Source organism: Dermacentor andersoni, chromosome 10 (assembly GCF_023375885.2).
Source record: "Dermacentor andersoni chromosome 10, qqDerAnde1_hic_scaffold, whole genome shotgun sequence".
NCBI lineage: Eukaryota > Metazoa > Arthropoda > Arachnida > Ixodida > Ixodidae > Dermacentor > Dermacentor andersoni.
In genome coordinates, this window is record NC_092823.1 from 127,659,648 (window position 1) to 127,681,503 (window position 21,856).

Here is a 21,856-nt window from a genome sequence, read left to right on the forward strand (position 1 = left end):
TCGTGTTTTTGAAATATTTGTATTCAATTCGATTCATAAGTTTCGCTATTAGAACAACCAAAGGGAAAATGTTTCATAGGGGATATTCGTCTATTTATGTCTGATTAAGGTAATATACCGTGTGCTCCAATTTTAAATGAATTAATCTGTCATTTGTCCAGACACGACTGCCCATGTACTTAGGCCACGTTCCCATCGGAACAACTATACAAAACATCATGCACTTCTATCAGGTAAGCCGCTTGGCAGTTGAACACATCGACAGCAAGCATTACCTCGAAAGGTTTGTTTTATAGCCTCAAGAAAATATCTTGCTCTTACCCCTGCTTTTTCAATCAAGCATCGCAAAAGTTGTGTTTGGTGTGCTGCAAAAGCTCATAGTGTGTTATTTGTCTCGAATAGCTTTTCTTCAGTTGCTATAATTCTTCTGCGAGAGATAGAGTATTTTAATTTGTTTTACGAACGTAGTTTCACTTCATTGGTGGGACAGTATCTTGCCGCATATATGCACGATACTTTCGTGGTAATTTTAAGGATGGACCCAGTTCCGAGATATTCATTCCCAAAGCGTACGTTGTACATCGATATATCTTTGTGTGCGTCAATACATAAAACAGTGTTTTGTGCATTTTTCCAGCAAGTTTGACAGTGCTTGTCTTGCAATTGCTTGCACGCTCAGAACCCGCTGGAAGTGGATACATGCACAGCGAACTCACCGGCTACTGTATTCGCAAACCGCAACACGTGGCGTAAAGTAATTAGTGGAAAGCTTAGATTAAAGAAAATGCTTATTGAAATATAAAAAAGTTCGTTTATTGCCACAAGGGATTTATTATGTCACAACTATTATGTCAAACTCTTGCCTTTGCTTCGAGTTCACAAATTCGACTTCTCCCTGCCATCTGCTAGCCGGCTGGTTAGCCCAGATGGTGGAGCGGCTGCCCCGCAAAGGCGGTGGTCCCGAGTTCGAGTCGCGGACTAGGACGAATTTTTCTTCAGCTGCGAGGATTTTCATTCGAGGAGCCTCTTTGCGTTTCCTTTGTAGTAATGGCTACGAACGGGTGGATGTCTGATTTCCCCTCCATCAATTACTTCTCTCCACCTTGCGGGTCTCCGCCGAACTATTATGTCAAGGGGTTTTTATAATATTTATTTTAAGAAAGCAAACACGTGTTATATCACCCCAGCTGCTTTTGCTGCAGACTTCGCTGTGCGACCACGTTCACCCGCCATAATTGGAGAAGTGTACCGGTTCACCGCGCTCCTGCCGCGCATGCTAGCTGTACAAAACAGCTGGTGTCATATCATGAGTATGGAATTATTTAGAACACAAGTGAACAGGTCATGTGGCTGTGCGGCATTCCGACGCCGCGAGTATACAATTTTGCAAACAGTGCACCAGTCTTCATCGACTGCCGATAGAGTTTTTCACATGTTGTACATGTACAATGGCGGCCGGACAGGCCGCCATTGGAATATGAACCTGGCAACGTTTAACGCTAGAACGTTATCTAGTGAGGCGAGTCTAGCAGTGCTACTGGAGGAATTAGAGGGCAGTAAATGGGATATAATAGGGCTCAGTGAAGTTAGGAGGCCAAAAGAAGCATATACAGTGCTAAAAAACGGGCACGTCCTGTGCTACCGGGGCTTAGCAGAGAGACGAGAACTAGGAGTCGGATTCCTGATTAATAAGAACATAGCTGGTAACATACAGGAATTCTATAGCATTAACGAGAGGGTGGCATGTCTTGTTGTGAAACTTAATAAGAGGTACAAAATGAAGGTTGTACAGGTCTACGCCCCTACATCTAGCCATGATGACCAGGAAGTCGAAAGCTTCTATGAAGACGTGGAATCGGCGATGGGTAAAGTCAAAACAACATACAGTATACTGATGGGCGATTTCAATGCCAGGGTAGGCAAGAAGCAGGCCGGAGACAAGGCAGTGGGGGAATATGGCATAGGCTCTAGGAATAGCAGAGGAGAGTTATTAGTAGAGTTTGCAGAACAGAATAATATGCGGATAATGAATACCTTTTTCCGCAAGCGGGTTAGCCGAAAGTGGACGTGGAGGAGCCCGAATGGTGAGACTAGAAATGAAATCGACTTTATACTCTGCGTGAACCCTGGCATCATACAAGATGTAGACGTGCTCGGCAAGGTGCGCTGCAGTGACCATAGGATGGTAAGAACTCGAATTAGCCTTGACTTGAGGAGGGAACGGAAGAAACTGGTACATAAGAAACCAATCAACGAGTTAGCGGTAAGAGGGAAACTAGAGGAATTCCGGATCAAGCTACAGAACAGGTATTCGGCTTTAACCCAGGAAGAAGACCATAGTGTTGAAGCAATGAACGACAATCTTATGGGCATCATTAAGGAGTGCGCAATAGAAGTCGGTGGTAACGCCGTTAAACAGGAAACCAGTAAGCTATCGCAGGAGACGAAAGACCTGATCAAGAAACGCCAATGTATGAAAGCCTCTAACCCTACAGCTAGAATAGAACTGGCAGAACTTTCCAAGTTAATCAACAAGCGTAAGACAGCGGACATAAGGAACTATAATATGGATAGAATTGAACAGGCTCTCAGGAACGGAGGAAACCTAAAAGCAGTAAAGAAGAAATTAGGAATAGGCAAGAATCAGATGTGTGCGTTAAGAGACAAAGCCTGCAATATCGTTACTAATATGGATGAGATAGTTCAAGTGGCTGAAGAGTTCTATAGAGATTTATACAGTACCAGTAACACCTACGACGATAAGGTGAGAGAGAATAGTCTAGACGAACTTGAAATCCCACAAGTAACACCGGAAGAGGTAAAGAACGCCTTGGGAGCTATGCAAAGGCGGAAGGCAGCTGGGGAGGATCAGGTAACAGCAGATTTGTTGAAGGATGGTGGGAACACTGTCCTAGAAAGGTTGGCCGCCCTATATACACAATGCCTCATGACCTCGAACGTACCGGAATCTTGGAAGAACGCTAACATAATCCTAATCCATAAGAAAGGGGACGCCAAAGACTTGAAAAATTATAGACCGATCAGCTTACTGTCCATTGCCTACAAAGTATTTACTAAGGTAATCGCAAATAGAATCAGGAATACCTTAGACTTTTGTCAACCAAAGGACCAGGCAGGATTCCGTAAAGGCTACTCAACAATAGACCATATTCACACTATCAATCAGGTGATAGAGAAATGTGCGGAATATAACCAACCCTTATATATAGCCTTCATTGATTACGAAAAAGCATTTGATTCAGTCGAAACCTCAGCAGTCATGAAGGTACTACGGAATCAGGGTGTAGATGAGCCATATGTAAAGATACTGGAAGCTATGTATAGCGGTTCCACAGCCACCGTAATCCTCCACAAAGAAAGCAACAAAATCCCAATAAAGAAAGGCGTTAGACAGGGAGATACGATATCTCCAATGCTATTCACAGCATGTTTACAGGAGGTATTCAGAGACCTGGAGTGGGAAGAATTGGGGATAAAAGTTGATGGAGAATACCTTAGCAACTTGCGATTCGCTGATGATATTGCCTTGCTTAGTAACTCAGGAGACCAATTGCAATGCATGCTCACTGACCTGGAGAGGCAAAGTAGATGGGTGGGTCTGAAAATTAATCTACAGAAAACTAAAGTAATGTTTAACAGTCTCGGGAGAGAACAGCAGTTTACGATAGGTAGCGAGGCACTGGAAGTGGTAAGGGAATACATCTACTTAGGGCAGGTAGTGATCCGGATCATGAGTCTGAAATAACCAGAAGAATAAGAATGGGCTGGGGTGTGTTTGGCAGGCATTGTCAGATCATGAACAGCAGGTTGCCACTATCCCTCAAGAGGAAAGTGTATAACAGCTGTGTCTTACCAGTACTCACCTACGGGGCAGAAACCTGGAGGCTTACGAAAAGGGTTCTGCTGAAATTGAGGACGACGCAACGAGCTATGGAAAGAAGAATGATAGGTGTAACGTTAAGGGATAAGAAAAGAGCAGATTGGGTGAGGGAACAAACGCGGGTAAATGACATCTTAGTTGAAATCAAGAAAAAGAAATGGGCATGGGCCGGACATGTAATGAGGAGGGAAGATAACCGATGGTCATTAAGGGTTACGGACTGGATTCCAAGGGAAGGGAAGCGTAGTAGGGGGCGACAGAAAGTTAGGTGGGCGGATGACATTAAGACGTTTGCAGGGACAACATGGCCACAATTAGTACATGACCGGGGCAGTTGGAGAAGTATGGGAGAGGCCTTTGCCTTGCAGTGGCCGTAACTAGGCTGATGATGATGATGATGATGATGATGATGATGATGATGATGACATTTTCACAGGTATCATTGCACACACAAAGCGAGCTAACTCCTGTCCCAGTCTCTATAGTGTCCTTATGGTATTTACACGACTCGGATAACGACACATAGGCCCGCTTAAAGCGGATGCTTGCGCTTATCACAGCTTTATAACACAGGTTCAAGTTTTCGTTATTCTAAAGATATTCATTTTAACTACGGGTGGTAGCTGGTGCAGTTTCGATTTTTCAGGTGGTACTATTAGCATAACTCACAATTTCCAGCTGCAAGATTACCACTGTTTGATTAGTTGAAAGTTCATTCACTCTAGGGCACGTGCTGCAACTGCCGAATTGAAGCCAGTCAATCTCGAAGTCACATTTTTCAGGCAAAAATTTCGGGCCCAGCAAAAATAAATTTCGTAGCACAGTCTTAAGAAAGATATATCGAAACAGGCGTTAATATCGGGATTTGTTTTAAATGGACGTGACTTAACTGTTCTGCGCGGCTACAGTTCTCCATTTACAACGTGGTTCCGATGCTCTGAACTGAAAAGCTAGTTGGTGGAAATTTGTTGATGAGCTATCTGAAAAAATTATGCGATACTTCATGTAATTGATGTTCGCCTTTTTTAAGTAACCTACTCACCAGAGTAAGCGGAATCTAGCTATCTGGCAAGGCGAATTTTTTTAGGAAGTAGAAGGGGAGTTATTTACTACGCAGTCGAACATCGGTACCTTTCCTTCACTTCGTCCCTTGACCGGTAGCGTTTTGTGCTCAAGATGAATGCACACCAATCTTGGCCATGTTTCGGTTCTCTTGACGGATGCTACAACTAGAACGTGGGACTTTAAATGTTGCAAAAAACGTACATGTGTGACATCGGCTGATGTGTGATCAAGCAAGTAGATGCCAATGTATTTGCCGCGTAAACAAACTAATGAGAAACGAGAAAAAGTATTGAAAGTGAAGATATCGAATATCGTCCACGCCAACGAAGCATGTAGCATTTCCGGTTGATATGTCACTTGACATCACTTGCTGCATTTACAGGTGTACAAGGCCAAAGACTTTGTCATGTACAATCATGGCGTCAAGGAGAACTGCGAGCGGTACAATCAGGTAAACGAGGCAATGTTTTCTCTTAGTGCTTCAGAAAATAGAGACGAGTTGCTAAAGATTCTTGTGCTAATCTGCGTTAAACGAACACTAGCTATTGCTAGTCTTCCTGATCTTCCCAACACACCGCGAACGAACAGCATAGAGAAGATCGACAATACGAGTGTTTGTACTATCTGTGTTCGTGTGTCCTGTCTGTGGCGTTGTTTGTCCGTGCAGTGATACGGCAATGAACCCCTACCAACTAGTTCAATGCAACGTACCTCTAGGTCAAATTTATGGTTTTTTCCCCGCGAACTGTACGGTTTAATGCTCGGCGATGATTTGCAGGTTCTTCTGGCGCAAGGGCCAAGCTTGACGAAAGACCACCACAACGGGCCAATGTTAAAGGAAACACTAGATCAGTACTTCTGGACTCATTACGGGCACACTTTTGACAACGCCACAAATATTTTTTTTACTAATATGTGCCTACCTAGGTGACACGTCAACCTTCTTTTTTCCTACGAAGTTGACGATGAGTTCAAGTCATGTTAGGCTGAACGCGAATTGGATGTCCTCCTTAAAAAGATGGGAGGTACTGTTTCTTGACATTTTGCATTACGCACATAGCGTATATTGTAGTCTGTATGACGCGTATGCTACAGGTATTTGACCTGCCAACTTTTTCTTTAGAAATAATGTTGGTATCGTCGTTTCTGGTATCGTTGTATTCAACTACGCACTCTTAAATGTTGTATATGCGAGTGGTAGAAATTAGTGTTCACATTCCAGGAATGTAATGATTCTATGCACGATACCGAACGTTGATTGGCTAAAGGCTATCACTAAATAAAGCTTGAATGGGCAGACTGCATTGAGGCGCGGAACCATGCCATGGGATGTCGAAACAGTAGGAGTGTACTTCGTGATATTGCGCCTAACCACGCAATCATAACTGTCTCTTGTGTTTCTCTAGCTGGGCGGGAACTAAGTATAAAAATATCGAAACAGCGATGCCTACTAATAAAACGAAGTCTTAATCGATGCAAAATTTTATTCGTGTAGTACTTAAAAGAACACTCGAGAATCGACCCCACAGATTCTTCCATGCTACACGCAGTGCATATAGGTAGGTTCAACTTTGGCGCGACGTTTATTTTTTTATGTATGTCATGGCACAGTCGCTTCGTGGCCTGCCTGCCCTTCCTCGCTTCGTCTGCACAGTTGTATATCCCTAAAGGCTGAATATGTGCACCGGATGAACTACGCCTGCTGAAAAATTCCAAGCGGAATTCTTGTGAACTGAGTGTCGCATCGATTACAGATTTCGCCTTCGTTACAGTAGACATACCCAGCAATAATAAAGACTGAAAAACAGAATTTTACTTTACGTTATTGTATACAGGGCGTCCCAGCTAAATTTAGTCAGAGTTTAAAAATATGCGAATGCCACGCAGCTGGAGAGAACCAAGGTAATGTTGTTTGCCGTCGCTTGGAGATACTCAAACTCTTTCTTTCATTCCGCCTAATTAGGTAATTTGTCTTAATTAATCAACTTCTCAAATATTATAATTTCATAAAAAATGTAAATGAGAAAATTGTAAAGCGGCACGAAAAACTCCCGATACAGCTTTTTCTTGCTGAATACGTGCTACACAAATGTGTTTTCCCGAGCGCGACAGAAGCCCGCAAATACACGCATAATTGCGGCCCGACTGACCGTTACAGGCATTTTGCGTGTATTTGAGGGCGTCTTTCGCGCTCGGAAACGCTGTTATGTAGCACGTATCGAGCAATAGAAAGCTGCATCGGCAGCTTTTCATGTCGCTCTACAATTTTTTTCATTGACACGTTAAATTTAATAATATTTGAGAAATTGATTAATTAAGACAAATCATCTAATTAGTCGGAACGAAAAATATAATCTGAGTATCTCCAAGCGACGGCAAACAACATTACCTCGCTTCTTTCCAGCTACATGTCAGTCGCATATTTTTAAACTTCAGCTAGACTTGGCTGGCACACCCTGTATACGCCACATCGTTATATGAGTGTTCGTTAAATTGAGAAACGTTGCATGTTGCTTAGTTTCAGTGGCACGGAATAATACTTACGGGCGCGCACGCACGCACGCACGCACGCACACACACACACACACACACACACACACACACACACACACACACACACACACACACACACACACACACACACACACACACACACACACACACACACACACACACACGCGCGCGCGCGCGCGCACAACACACAACACACACACACACACACACGCACGCACACACACTCGCTGCTAACTTCCAATTAACAGAGTCCATCATTGTTGAAACTCAGCGTCATGTGTGTCTGTGTCACCTTCGTGTCCTTCGCAGGGAGCGCTACATCTAAGCCCTCTGCACTCCGTGTAGTTCAATGCAGCAAAATCAGTTGAAGACAAGAGACGGAAAAAAAGCGCGTCACATATGAAAGGAAGATATCATTATCTGTTACATAATTCAATATAACATTGTCACACATTTGTGCCGCAAAATGTGACGTTATTATTACATTGAAGATGTCGCAGACCTCAATCTATTTTTACCACACTGCGAGCGGAGTGACCCGTTTCTGCGACCAGCGGCCGCCGCGCACCGCTCGCGATCGCCACCAAAAAGTAGTACATCACATACTGAAAGAACGAAAGTGCTCAAACAATACGAGACTTGACTTACGCCACGTTCACAAGTTGTAATATATGAATTAGTTATTCCGTGAAAAGTGTCACGGGGTCAAGAACAACTGCACTGCAAAACGCGCGGAGTAACACATTTTTGACCGCACTACTTGCGTGCAGCTCCTGCGGCGTTGTCTTCTATATAAGTGTGAAAGGGGGCACAGCTATGTCGAATGCAGACGGTAAACATGAAATCGCCTTTAAAGATACACTAGTGCACTTGCTGATGTCGCCATGTCTTATTTTGCACACACATGCGCAGACGAAACCGCTGGCCTATCCGTTGCACCGCATCACAACTCCATGGGCGATCTTCTCGTCAGAGGGCGACCAGGTCGCCGACTCACGTGACACCGAAGAACTGGTTGCCAGACTCGGATCGAGGGTTATCCTGCATCGGGTGCTTCCACAGAAAACCTTTGGTCACGTAGACTTTGCAATTGGATACAAGTGCACCGACTTTTTGCACAATGTCGCCATCGACGTTGTGAAGCAGCAGATCGGTCTGAGTGAATGAGGGATCCCTATTTCCAGGTGCAAGAACAAGGACTGCCGCTCACGAGAAACGCTGTTTTATTGGAGTCCCAAAGGAGATCTTTTATTCGGAGTGCTTAACACAGAAAGCTTACATATGAAATTTCAGTACTTCAGGGTACTTGAGTATATTGCCGCTTGACTTACGACAGGATGTAATTTTAAATGCTAGTAAAAGTGTTTGACGACCAGCGTCCTTCATGTCCTGCCGTGTTTCCTGTGTTCTTCTACGGCGCTTCTTTTTCCTCTGAGGCGCGGGAAATGCCTCAGATATGCGGTGTACGTTTTCTTCTTTTACCTTTGTTTTTACTGTGACAGCCATTACACGGAAGCTTGTGATGCATTCACGCAGCAAACGCCGCCGCCGCACTCACGCTATCCCGCTACCAAAGGCGCGTATACGCTGAGGGTTAAAGGGTTCTTAGAGTTTCGCAGTACGCTTGACTGCAAACGAGACAAAGCCAAGTGGACGCGCCGTGAAGGCTTTGCTCAGTCGGCGGGGTGTGCAGCCAGACCACGGAGCGAACGTTCCGCCTTCCGCCCATGGTATAAGCGTTGTGCGCAAGCAAACCTGGTTCGGCTTGCATAACCTCTCTGCAATCTCTTATCACTTCTCTTTCTCTCTCTGACCCACCTACTCCTCCCCACTCGCCCACGCACACATTCAGCGGCGATTTATCGATTAATGCGAGATAAATGCGTCAGCACTACGTCGCACTTCTTTGAAGTACCGGATCTATTATTTAAACCGCGTTCACCACATTGCAAAGCAAAGTGTTCAGGACCTCACTCGACACACACCCTGATTCATCGGTGAGCGAAGTGCAAATGGCGGTACTCCGGAGAATGCCAACGTGAGTTGTACTACACATATCCCCTATATACTCTAACACGGACCGGCTACCCCCCCCCCCCCCCCCACACACACTTCTTTCCACTTTGATACTTTTAATGTGAACGCATTAACACACACCCACCCACCCACCCACCCACACACCCACACCCACACCCACACCCACACCCACACACACACACACACACACACACACACACACACACACACACACACACACACACACACTTTCCCATTGCACTCTTCTTTGTAGAATCAGGTCACCTAATTCCATGAGAAAATACCAAGGAGACGCACCAAATCGTGGTAAAGAAGACCTACAGCAACTGTCGTAAGTGTACATACGAGCAGACCAGTGGTTCATTATAATCGTAATCACCACGACGGTCATTGTGGCCAATGTCAGCCAGTACCCGAGCGCAGGAGCTCTGGAACGGCCAGCTTGGCTTGTATCACTGTGAAGGTTCACGAACCTCAATAAATGTCCGACCAGTCCTTCCCATCTCTCGGTTACACGACAGAAAGCTTGAAAGTTTGGGAAAGCAGCAGCTCTTAAAAACACAGGGACAGATACACATAGTACACGTGACGGTCGCCCGTCGCGTGTACTGTGTGTGTCTGTCCCAGTAGTTTTGAGCATTGCTTTCTCCACCGTTCGACCATGAAACATCTCGTCCTAATCAAAGTTCTACGTAAACAGAAAGCTTCCCCTCCACCAAGAAGTTATCCGCTTGAAGGCGTATACTTGCTGTAGTGAGGCTATTCGCCTACCGTATGTTGTTTTGCTTCGCAATTCCATAGAGTGCAGACCCGGCCCCGGGCACATTTGTAAGGAAAGTGCAGATGAGGAACATATCAGCCGATTCGCTAGGTGAGTGTCACCGTGTGGATGAGCTATTACTAAATGCAGCAGCAGCAGTGAAGCAGCAGCAGCCACCGGCGGCAAAGTCTGAGAGGGTCGGCCAAAAAAATATCGCATTAAAAGGCACCTCCTGAAGTGTGCCGCGAATCTAAGCTTGTAAAAAACGTAACAGGCACTAGGTTCTCGCGATGTATCCCGTTATGCTACTACTATTCTTGGTGCTACTACTACTACTACTGAACAGGAATTGATGCCGCTACTACTACTGAACTACAAGTAATTCTACTACCACGGCTGGCAGTTGATACGGATTCTATGGCCGTTGCAATTGCTTCTGAAGCTACCAAATACTGCTTGCCTTGTTGAACGTTCAGTGGGGAAGTACCTAGCCAATTTTTCGACAAGGGGACTTAACTTCGTCAGGCCGTAGACAAGCGCTTATGTGACAACGCCGGCTCTAGATACATCCTTTGTTTGCTACCACTGTTAACTATTGCTAACTAGTGTTGCAGATACCGCTGCAATTTGAAAACGCCCATGATACTAAATTATTCGCATAAATCCATGCCACGGGTAACGGAGCATGGTCACGGGGGAGGAAGCGGCTTTTAATAAATATAAGGTCGGCTTTGTTGCGATTACAAGGTCGACCAGGTTGTGGCATATGGTCCTGTTGCTAAGGTATACGCATATCGCATACGGTCCTGTTTCGCACTTTCAATATATAAGTCTGAGAAGATTTAACGTAAAACGTCTGTGCTGTCCGCGTTGTTTCATGACATTTGTTTGTGGGCTGTCATTCTCAGATTTCCGAACAATAACTTTGTCAAGAATGTAAAATGAGGTATGAGCAATGTTGCGATAGAATGTTGGGGCAATATAACCCGCATATACAGCATGTCATATAGCAAGGCGTGGCATATAGATATAACTTAATACATACGGAAATTTTCTCTCACGAGCAGCTACGCCGGTGCCGACACCGACACAGGCTTTTCTGCGGCAACTTCAACTGCTTTAAATATACATCCGGTAATTCGGCTACAACACAGAAACTCTTTCTTTCGGGACGTTCCGGAAGCTTTGGAGAAAAGCATGTGCAAATAATGAAATCAGTGCTACTCCAACTTCTTTATTTATCCCTATTCAAGAGCACACTCACCCAAACTGGTTCCAGACTCATTTCACAGGTGTGCGATACGTAGTGAGTGAAGAAGGCTGTGACTGGGCATCACTGGCTGGACTGCCTTGAGTACTTTCTTTTTCATGTGTTAAACACCAGCGCTTTAATGTCTTCGATGAATTCTTTACTTTATCTCCTGTTCCAACCTAATGAATTCTGAGTTTATCATGTATAATCCATAGGCTGAAATGTTCTGGACATGTGCTGCTTGTTGCTGTACTCCATGAATAGAACGCATGATGTCAGGGACTGTGGTGGAAGAGGGGTGACCGCCATTGTAGGAAGATTAATGTAGTAATTGAACATGAACTATTAGACAGCATGGGTTTACCCCCGACTCATCATGGCACCGCCACATTGAAAAAAATACAGTCAAAGCATGCCGGACATGGAGGTTTCCTTCGTCGAAATATCAAGCGGTTTCCTTCAGAAATTAAACAGCTATTGTTCTCGTCACATACTAGTTCGACACTTGAGTACGCCCGTACCGCAGTGAGATCACTGGCTCAAAAATGACATTCAGCGAATAGAAAACGCGCATCATTTAAGGGTTCGATATGTTTACGAAAATTACGTAAGGCACTTGAGTGTAACGCGTGCTAAGAAGAACTTTGCCTGGATTTCATTAGGTAAACGTAGGAAAATGCTAAGACTGAAATTTCTGCGTAACATTTTTCATTCTCAAGCAGGTATACGGCACTAAACGTACTTACTTCCTCCTGATTATATTTCTTTACGACGAGACCCTCCCAACAAATTTAAAGAGATAAGGCGCCAAAACTGTAAGATTTAACGTCATTTTTCCCCGGACAATTTCGGATTGGAACCAAATTGCCACGAGAAGTTGCCAATTCCACCGGGAATGATAACTTTTTCTTGCTACTTTAGTTGTGAATTTACGTGGACAATGTAATTAATGTGAAAGTGAATTCTATCGAACACAAAGAATGTATACTATGCCCTGTAATTACTACGTAATTACTAGGGCCTGTGACGAATGTTTAAGTTTATGCAAAAATTATTGCTTTCTATTCCTATGATTTATTCTTGCAGTGTTTGCTTTTATGTGTGCCTATTATCGCAATGTTTTATGCACATGACAATTCATCTGCATTTTTCCCTTCATTGTACTATGCCCACAGTAACGTCATTCCTGGCGTTGTGGGTGAAGTGATAAAATCAATCAATAAATCAATAAATAAATAAACCATAACATCACAATGGCACGGCGGAAGACGAAAGATATACGCGAGCAATAAAAAGAACAGATTGCGAGGGCCGAACGAAGCGTGTTTAATGTAGCCGCAGCTGTGTCTGCATATTTTGCTGTCAAATAAGCGGGAAGGTGCCCTGCTGTCCCCCACTTTTCAAGATAAACGCCATCCCAGGCAATGAGGGGCAAATATTTCTGCAGAACACAATTGCGTTTCGTTGCACATTGCTTCGATAAGAGCACTTCAGCCTCCGGATGACGCTGTGGTAGGCGGTGAACTGAGAGAGGTGCAGAGTCGTTTCCGTTCAAAAACTGAAGCAGAGCACAAAATCTGCATATGTGCCGGAAACGGCTGAGCGACACAGCGTTCGAAAGCTTTAAAGCGATTATTATAGAGCAAAATGAAAGAGATTTGCACAACAGATCTCGGCACCGAACGCCGGTCAGGGTCCGAAACACCAGTGAATTAGCGCATGGGGCGGTTGTGGATGTTTAATGGCGCAAGGGCCAGGTATCGCAAAAGAGCACCATGCTAGTGTTAATGGGTTCGCAGTGGACTGATGGGTTCTGTAAAGTTAATGTGACGTGGCTGTAAAGGGGCCTAAAAGAGTTTGTGTAAATTCCTTGAAATCTACGTCTATTAAAACTATGGGAATGACTATTGAGGTGTACCATGATCATTAATATGCATTGAGAAGGAATGATGCAATATATAAAATATGTGAGATGCTAAAATTGTCTAGAGCACTACTGCCTCACCAGAGCCCTTGAAACCCAAGGGCCCAGAGGCATGTGCTATACAAAGAAAAGTATCGTAGCGGCATCCTCTGAAAAGAGCTTGCGATACGAAATTAATGGGCTTGTAACATGTAGCACATCTTTCAAGAAAGCGAGGATTGCTTTGGTCTTAAAAAGCGGTTCTTCACCAAGAAACATAGCCGGATGCAGAGGGACGCAATGACGGTATGCAAAAGGAAAATGTTTCCTCCTTTCTCTTTCAGCTTCCTGACACTCCAGGAAGATGTGGAGGAAGGTCAGCCTGTCACCACATCTACTACAGGTCAGGGGCTCGTTACCGGTCAAGAGAAAGTTATGAGTGCCAAATGTGTGTCCTATATTTAGCCTAGTGAATAGGACATCTTCGCGTTTTCGTGGTTGGGTGCCAGAAACCTAACTTCGGCTTAGTTACCTGAAGCTTATTACTCGTGTCAGCGTCCCGCAAGCGTTAACACTGGCTTCGCAGTTTCTTTCTTAGGAAAGGCTTCATATCTGTGGCAGGGACTGCAGCAGAACGAATACCCTGCGATGCTATTGATTTGGCGATCACGTCGGCAAGCACATTTCTCTCGATTCCTCTATAGCCAGGAACCCAGCATATCACTACATGTCTATGTGATAAATAGATCTTGCATAACAGTGAGCAGAGTTCATTGAAGACAGGATTTGTATGCTTTTGTAAAGAAATGAGTGCTTTTATAAGACTTAACGAGTCTGTGAATATGATTGCTCTGTCAAGCTTTAGTTTCTTTATATGTTTTACTGCAGACAGTACTGCATAAGCTTCTGCAGTGAAGATACTTCCTAGGGGGTTCAACACGTCAGATTCAGAAAAAGAGGGACCAACAGCAGCGTAGGATACGCCAGCATGTGATTTTGACGCGTCTGCGTAGAATTCGGGGCAGGAGTACTTCGATTGAAGCTCACGGAAATGCATAGCGATTTCAAGCTCAGGAGCGTGCTTTGTGTCTTCTACAAAGGATACGTCACAATCTATCACCTGCCACTCCCAGGGTGGTAATAGCTTAGCTGCAGGCATTAGGCTATAATCGAGCTTTGGGACATTCATTTCTTCGCTAAGTTCTCTTACACGCAGTGACAAAGGAAGTCCCATAGAGTGTCTGTTACGAAAAAGTGTTTCACACGTCAAGTCGTTAACTGTTGTGAAAAATGGATGTTCCTTATTAGAGCGCACTTTGAGAAAATAGGTGACGATGCTGTATGTTCTCTGAAAATGGAGTGACCACTCATCTGACTCTACGTATAGACTTTCGAAGGGCTTGTTCTGAATGCGCCAATGGCCAGGCGCATACCCAGGTGTTGGGCGGGATCTAACATCTTTAGCGCTCTCGGGGCGGCAGAGTGATCAACCACGGCACCATAGTCCAGTCGTGAACGAACTAGGCTACTGTAAAGATTGAATAAACCCTTTCTCTTGCTACCCCATGTTGTGTGGGATAGGATTTTAAGTAAGTTAATTGTATTTAGACATATTGCTTTAAGATATTTTATGTGAGAAATGAAAGGAAGCCTGGAGTCAACTATATTACCTAGGAATTTGTGTTCCTTACTCACAGGCATTTGTTGCCCATACATTTCCACAGTGGGATCTGCAGCAAGCGCTTTCTTCCTGGTGAAAAGAACGCAAGAACTATTGTTGGGGTTCACTTTGAACCCGTTTTCGTCTCCCCACTTGGAAACTTTGTTGAAGCACTGTTGTACTTGTCTCTCACAGACTGTTAGGTTGCAGATTTGAAACCTACTTGTAAGTCGTCTACGTAGACGGAATAAAATATAGATGGCGGTAAGGCTTTACGAAGCGTGGTCATTTTAACTACAAAGAGCGTGCAGCTCAGTACGCCTCCCTGGGGTACCCCAGTTTCCTGTACGAATGCACGCGACAGCGCATTACCTATTTTCACCCGGAATGTAGGGTTGTGCAGGCAGCTTTCTGTAATGTTTAACATAGTGCCGCGGATGCCCAGCGTCGATCGGTCGCGCAGGATTCCGTAGCGCCAAGTTGTATTGTACGCCTTTTCCATGTCGAGAAACACGGATAAGAAGGATTGTTTATGCACAAAGGGGTCACTAATGTTTGCTTCGATGCGCACTAGATGGTCGACTGTAGATCGTCCTGCTCTAAAACCACACTGATATGGATCAAGAAATTTATTTAGTTCAAGGAAGTGTAAAAGTCGATGGTTTATAATTTTTTCAAAAAGTTTGCATATACAACTTGTGAGGGTAACTGGGCGGTAACTTGTTACTAATGCGGGGTTTTCGCCCTGTTTCAGAATCGGAACGACAAGGACTTCTTTTCATGCGGTAGGGAGGTACCCCGCAGCCCATATAGCATTAAAAAGTGCTAGCAGAGTAATTTGAGTATCACTGGGGAGGTGTTTAATCATGTCGCACATGATCCTATCCGGTGCAGGTGCCGAGCCGTGACATGCAGTCAGGGAGGTTCTAAACGCGGCAATGTTGAAAGGCACGTTAAAGGGTTCGTTCTGTCGGCATATGCGGTCGATAGCTTTGGGTTCTGCTACTCGTTTGTGTTTTAAGAAAACCTTGGAATAATGATCAGAACTGGAAACGCGCTGGAAGTGTTCGCCAACGGCGTCAGCTTGGTTTTCCAAGCGGTTCGCTCCGCCGTTCACTAGGGGTAACGGACCAATTTCTTGTCCCTTTAGCCCTTCAGCCCATCCCATACTTTAGCTTCTTGAGTATACGAATTTCTACTTGGGAGAAACCTCAGCCAGCCTGCCCTCTTTGCCTGTCGTCGCGTCCTTCTTCCTTGTGATTTAACCTGTTTAAATTCTATTAAATTTTCGGCTGTTGGATTTTCACGTAGGTTGCTCTAAGCTTTATTATGTCTCTTCCGTGCCTCTCTACAATCATCATTCCACCAGGGGACCTGTCTTTCCGATGAAGTGCCTCTTGTTTGAGGAACCAAGTTTTCAGCAGCATCAATGATAAAACGGTGAACTATGAAACAGCATGATATATAGTAAAATCATCTATAAAATCCCGTGATGTGTGGGTGGATCCCCTAAAACGTTCCCAGTCAGCTGAGGCCAGTTTCCTGCGAGGGAAGTGTGGAGGAAAGTCATGTTTGTTTACGAAGTTCAGCGTTACTGGGAAGTGATCACTTCCGAATGTGTTTTTAATTGCACACCATATTAAATCAGGAAAGATTGAAGCGGAGCCGATCGACAGGTCTATTGATGAGTACGAGTTATGATGTGAATTATAATACATTGGTCCTTTCTTCTTAAATAGGCACGCACCGGAGGTTAAAAGGAAATTTTCAATGCGTTGACCTCTCGCGTCGCATCGAGAGTCTCCCCACATCATATTATGAGTGTTAAAATCTCCCACGAGTATATAAGGCTCGGGAGGCTGGTCAATGAGATTATAGAATACTGTCTTTTCGAGATGATGACTCGGGGGTATATAATTGGTACATACAGTGACCAACTTATTAAATAGAATGGCCCGAACTGACTCAACGCAAGGGGTGTCTGAAGGGCGACGTGTCGGCAAGCTACCGCCTTGTCGGCTACTATTGCTACAGCGCCGGAGGTATTTGCCTCGTCACGGTCTTTTCGGAGGATGGCGTAGTTTCGAAGAAAATTTGTGTTGCTAGGTATGAGATGTGTCTCTTGTGTGTTTGTGTATTAGTTCTTTAATGTCGTCGGGGTTCTTTAATGTTGAATGTTTAATGTTTAATGTATTAGTTCTTTAATGTCGTCGTAGAAGTCCTCGTACATTCCACTCTGGCATTTGTGTTTCCATTATGACAAATGTATTTCGTGCTGTGTGTTTAAGAGAATGAGATTAGTTCACGGGCCTTTTGGAGGCGCCGTGACGCGGGTTTTGTCTTTTTTGGAACGATCGAGAGAGGCTCGCCGCTCCTTTGGCGTTGGTGGCGCCGTATGGTTGGTCGATGTGTCCGTCGCTTCTTGCGAGGCGCTGGACACGTGCTCTTCCGAGCGCTTTGTTTGACGGGAAGGCCTCGGCACGTTGGACGAGACCTTAGAGGCTACCTGCCCGGAGGTGAATGGCCCCTTCCACTGGTGAAGCTGAGCAGCGCTAGCTGCAGCCGCCGTGGGGGCAAATGGCGTAGCTGCCGACTCACGACTTGTGGGTCGGACAGCCGCCGGAAGCCGTTCTGTCGCTGCCCCCTGACGCGTCACATAGACAAAGGTGTTCGTGGGCAGGTATGAAACCCGCCTACATGCCTCCTAGAAACTTATGTTTTCTTTTACTTTAATTGTAACAATTACCGTTTTTTTTCCAGGATGGGCACGACCGCAAGTACGTGGCGTGCTCCCCGTCACAGTTTACACAGTGGAGAGCGTTCTCGCAAGATTGGGAGGTGTGTTCATGGGCACTGCATTTCGCGCAAGCTTGGCGGCCTCGACAGCTCGGCGAACTGTGGCCGAAACGCTGGCATTTGCAAATCCCTTCCGAAACATCGGAGGGGATTTGGCACGTATGGCTTAACACGGAGCTTGATGTAGCCGGCCTCGATTGACTCGGACAGGACACTTGAACCAAAGGTGATTATTAGGTGCTTGGTTTGGATTTCTTTGCCATCTCGCCTCATCTTAATTTTTCTGACACTGATCAGATTTTGTTCATTCAAGCCTGCAAGGAGTTCCGCTTCAGTTAGCTGCAACATATCATCATCTGAAACTACGCCACGTGTGGTGTTCACAGTTCGGTGCGGGGTTACTGTTCCTTGGGTCTCCCCAAATGACACTAGTTTCGGCATTTTCTCATATTGCTTCTGATCGCGGAGCTCCAGGAGGAGATCACCGATTGCCATACTCGTCACCTCATAATCGGGACCTAAAACATCAGTCAAAGACTTTCATACAAGGAACGATGAACTGGTTTGTCGGATTTTTCCGAGTGAACTATTTGTTAACGTGGGAAGTTGTGGACTTGGCGTCCGAAAAATTGAAACACATCTTCGGTGCGCCCTCGTTTCTGAGGGCGATTAGGGAGCTTAAGGAGAAGCATTTTCTCTCGCCTCGCGTGCAAGAGAACCGTGGTTCGAATCCCGGTGCCGCGCAACCTTCCGTCAAATGTAAAAAAAATCCGCGTGTTGGTAAAATTGCATAAGCAAGCCTGGAGTGCAGCCTGATCCCGGTGACCAGAACCGGTAACGCACTCCCTCACCAGAGCAGGATTGGCCACCTTCGTGCAGTGTTTGACCACAACCTCATATATGAATACAACAATCAAACTCCGGCCCTCAGTCCCCAGCAGCTGCGAAGTAACTGACCACGGAGGCCGTCAGACCTGTGACGCAACAGAGGGCGCTAAGAATATCTGGCTCTGGACAGGCCGCCATTGGAATCTGAACCTGGCAACGTTTAACGCTAGAACGTTATCTAGTGAGGCGAGTCTAGAAGTGCTATTGCAAGAATTAGCGGGCAGTAAATGGGATATAATAGGGCTCAGTGAGGTTAGGAGAAAAAAAGAAGCATGTACTGTGCTAAAAAGTGGGCACGTCCTGTGCTACCGGGGCTTAGCGGAGAGACGAGAACTAGAAGTCGGATTCCTGATTAATAAGGCTATATCTGGGGACATACAGGAATTCTATAGCATTAACGAGAGGGTGGCAGGTCTTGTGAAACTTAATAAGAGGTACAAATTGAAGCTAGTACAGGTCTACGCCCCTACATCTAGTCATGATGACCAGGAAGTCGAAAGCTTCTATGAAGACGTGGAATCGGCTACGGGTAAAGTCAAGACAACATATGCTATACTGATGGGCGACTTCAATGCCTGGGTAGGCAAGAAGCAGGCTGGAGACAAGTCAGTGGGGGAATATGGCATAGGGTCTAGGAATAGCAGGAGATAGTTAATAGTAGAGTTTGCAGAACGGAATAATATGGGGATAATGAATACTTTCTTCCGCAAGCGGGATAGCCGAAAGTGGACGTGGAGGAGCCCGAATGGCGTGACTAGAAATGAAATAGATTTCATATCTTGCACTAACCCTGGCATCAAGCAAGATTTGGACGTGCTCGGCAAGGTGCGCTGCAGTGACTATAGGATGGTAAGAACTCGAATTAGCCTAGACTTGAGAAGGGAACGGAATAAACTGGTACATAAGAAACCGATCAATGAGTTAGCGGTAAGAGGGGAAATAGAGGAATTCCGGATCAAGCTACGGAACAGGTATTCGGCTTTAACTCAGAAAGAGGACCTTAGTGTTGAAGCAATGAACGACAGTCTTATGGGCATCATTAAGGAGTGTGCAATAGAAGTCGGTGGTAACTGTGTTAGACAGTATATCAGTAAGATATCGCAGGAGACGAAAGATCTGATTAAGAAACGCCAATGTATGAAAGCCTCAAAACCTACAGCTACAACAGAACTGACACAAATTTCCATGTTAATCAACAAGCGTAAGACAACTGATATAAGTAAGTATAATATGGATAGGATTGAACATGCTCAGGAACGGAGGAAGCCTAAAAGCAGTGAAGAAGAAACTAGGCATAGGCAAAAATCAGATGTATGTATTTAGAGGCAAAGCCGGCAATATCATTACTAATAAGGATGAGATTCACTGATTCACAGGATTCCGTAAAGGCTACTCAACAATAGACAATATTCACACGATCAATCAGGTGATATAGAATTGTGCAGAATATAACCAAACCTTATATTTAGCTTTCATTGGTTACGAGAAAGCGTTTGATTCAGTCGAAACCTCAGCAGTCATGGAGGCATTACGGAATCAGGGTGTAGACGAGCCGTATGTAAAAGTACTGAAAGATATCATTATCGGCTCCACAGCCACCGTAGTCCTCCATAAAGAAAGCAACAATATCCCAATAAAGAAAGGCATTCCGGCAGGAAGATACGATCTTTCCCATGCTATTCACAGCGTGTTTACAGGAGGTATTCAGAGACCTGGATTGGGAAGACTTGGGGATAAAAGTTAATGGAGAATACCTTAGTAACTTGCGATTCGCTGATGATATTGCCTTGCTTAGTAACTCAGGGGAGCAATTACAATGCATGCTGACTGACCTGGAGAGGCAAAGCAGAAGAGTGGGTCTAAAAATTAATCTGCAGAAAACTAAAGTAATGTTTAACAGTCTCGGAAGAGAACAGCAATTTAAAATAGGTAGCGAGGCACTGGAAGTGGCAAGGGAACACATCTTCTTAGGACAGGTAGCGACCACGGCTCGGGATCATGAGACTGAAATAATCAGAAGAATAAGAATGGGCAGGGGAGCGCTTGGCAGGCATTCTCAGATCATGAACAGCAGTTTGCCACTATCCCTCAAAAAAAAGTGTATAACAGCTGTGTCTTACCAGTACTATCCTACGGGGCAGAAACCTGGAGGCTTACGAAAAGGGCTCTACTTAAATTGGGAACGACGCAACGAGCTATGGAAAGAATGATGGGTGTAACGTTAAGGGTTAAGAAGAGAGCAGGTTGGGCGAGGGAACAAACGCGAATTAATGACATCTTAGTCGAAGTAAAGAAACATAAATGGGCATGGGCAGGACATGTAACGAGGAGGGAAGTTAACCGATGGTTATTATGGGTTACGGACAGGATTCCAAGAGTAGGCAAGCGCAGCAGGGGGCGGCAGAAAGTTAGGTGGGCGGATGAGATTAAGAAGTTTGTAGGGACCACATGGCCACAATTAGTACATGACCGGGGTAGTTGGAGAAGTATGGGAGAGGCCTTTCACGTGCAGTGGGCGTAGCCAGGCTTATGATGATGATGATGACGACGATGATTTTAAATAAGTATTGTTGGGCTCTTGGCAGCGATGCAAACCACCCACCATGGAGCCCAACATGGGGACCTGACATAAGTTCCTTCAAGGGAAGCTCTGCCTACGCCAGCCGTACATCGCTCCAATAACCAAATATAGCATAACCAAGACTGGCTAGCCGCACAAGGTTAACCCTTGGCACCGAGAAACAAGGAAGTGATAAGTGAGGAGAGGACAGAAAAGATCAAAAGTCAGAGAGAGAGACAAAGATTGAAGAGGACAGGAAAAGGCGACTGCCGATTTCCTCCAGGTGGGTCAATCTGGAGGTGCCGCCTATGGGAAGCAGAGGCCAAAGAGGTGTGTTGCCTCCGCCGGGGGGCCTTAAAGGTCCAAACACCCAGCATCGGCTCAACCCCCAGGATCCCCCTTTTCCCAGACACGGCTACGCCGCGCACGGCTACACGCGGGAGGCTCCAACCCTCGTGAGCTCGGGTACGCGGTGTCGCAAAGCACCAAACGCCTGCTGACGTATACACTCCTCCGGGGG

General features: G+C 45.3%; 1 protein-coding gene across 1 annotated transcript in view; it reads left to right on the top strand.

Moving 5' to 3' along the window:
- The window catches only part of LOC126543689 (lipase member M-like), a 39,289-nt gene extending 30,642 nt beyond the window's left edge, over positions 1 to 8,647 (top strand). The window contains exons 6-7 of the mRNA XM_050190796.1: positions 5,349 to 5,417; positions 8,393 to 8,647. Of these exons, the coding sequence (XP_050046753.1) occupies positions 5,349 to 5,417; positions 8,393 to 8,647 (324 nt within the window). The remainder of the gene's footprint in view (positions 1 to 5,348; positions 5,418 to 8,392) is intronic.
- The last annotated feature ends 13,209 nt before the right edge of the window (positions 8,648 to 21,856 follow it).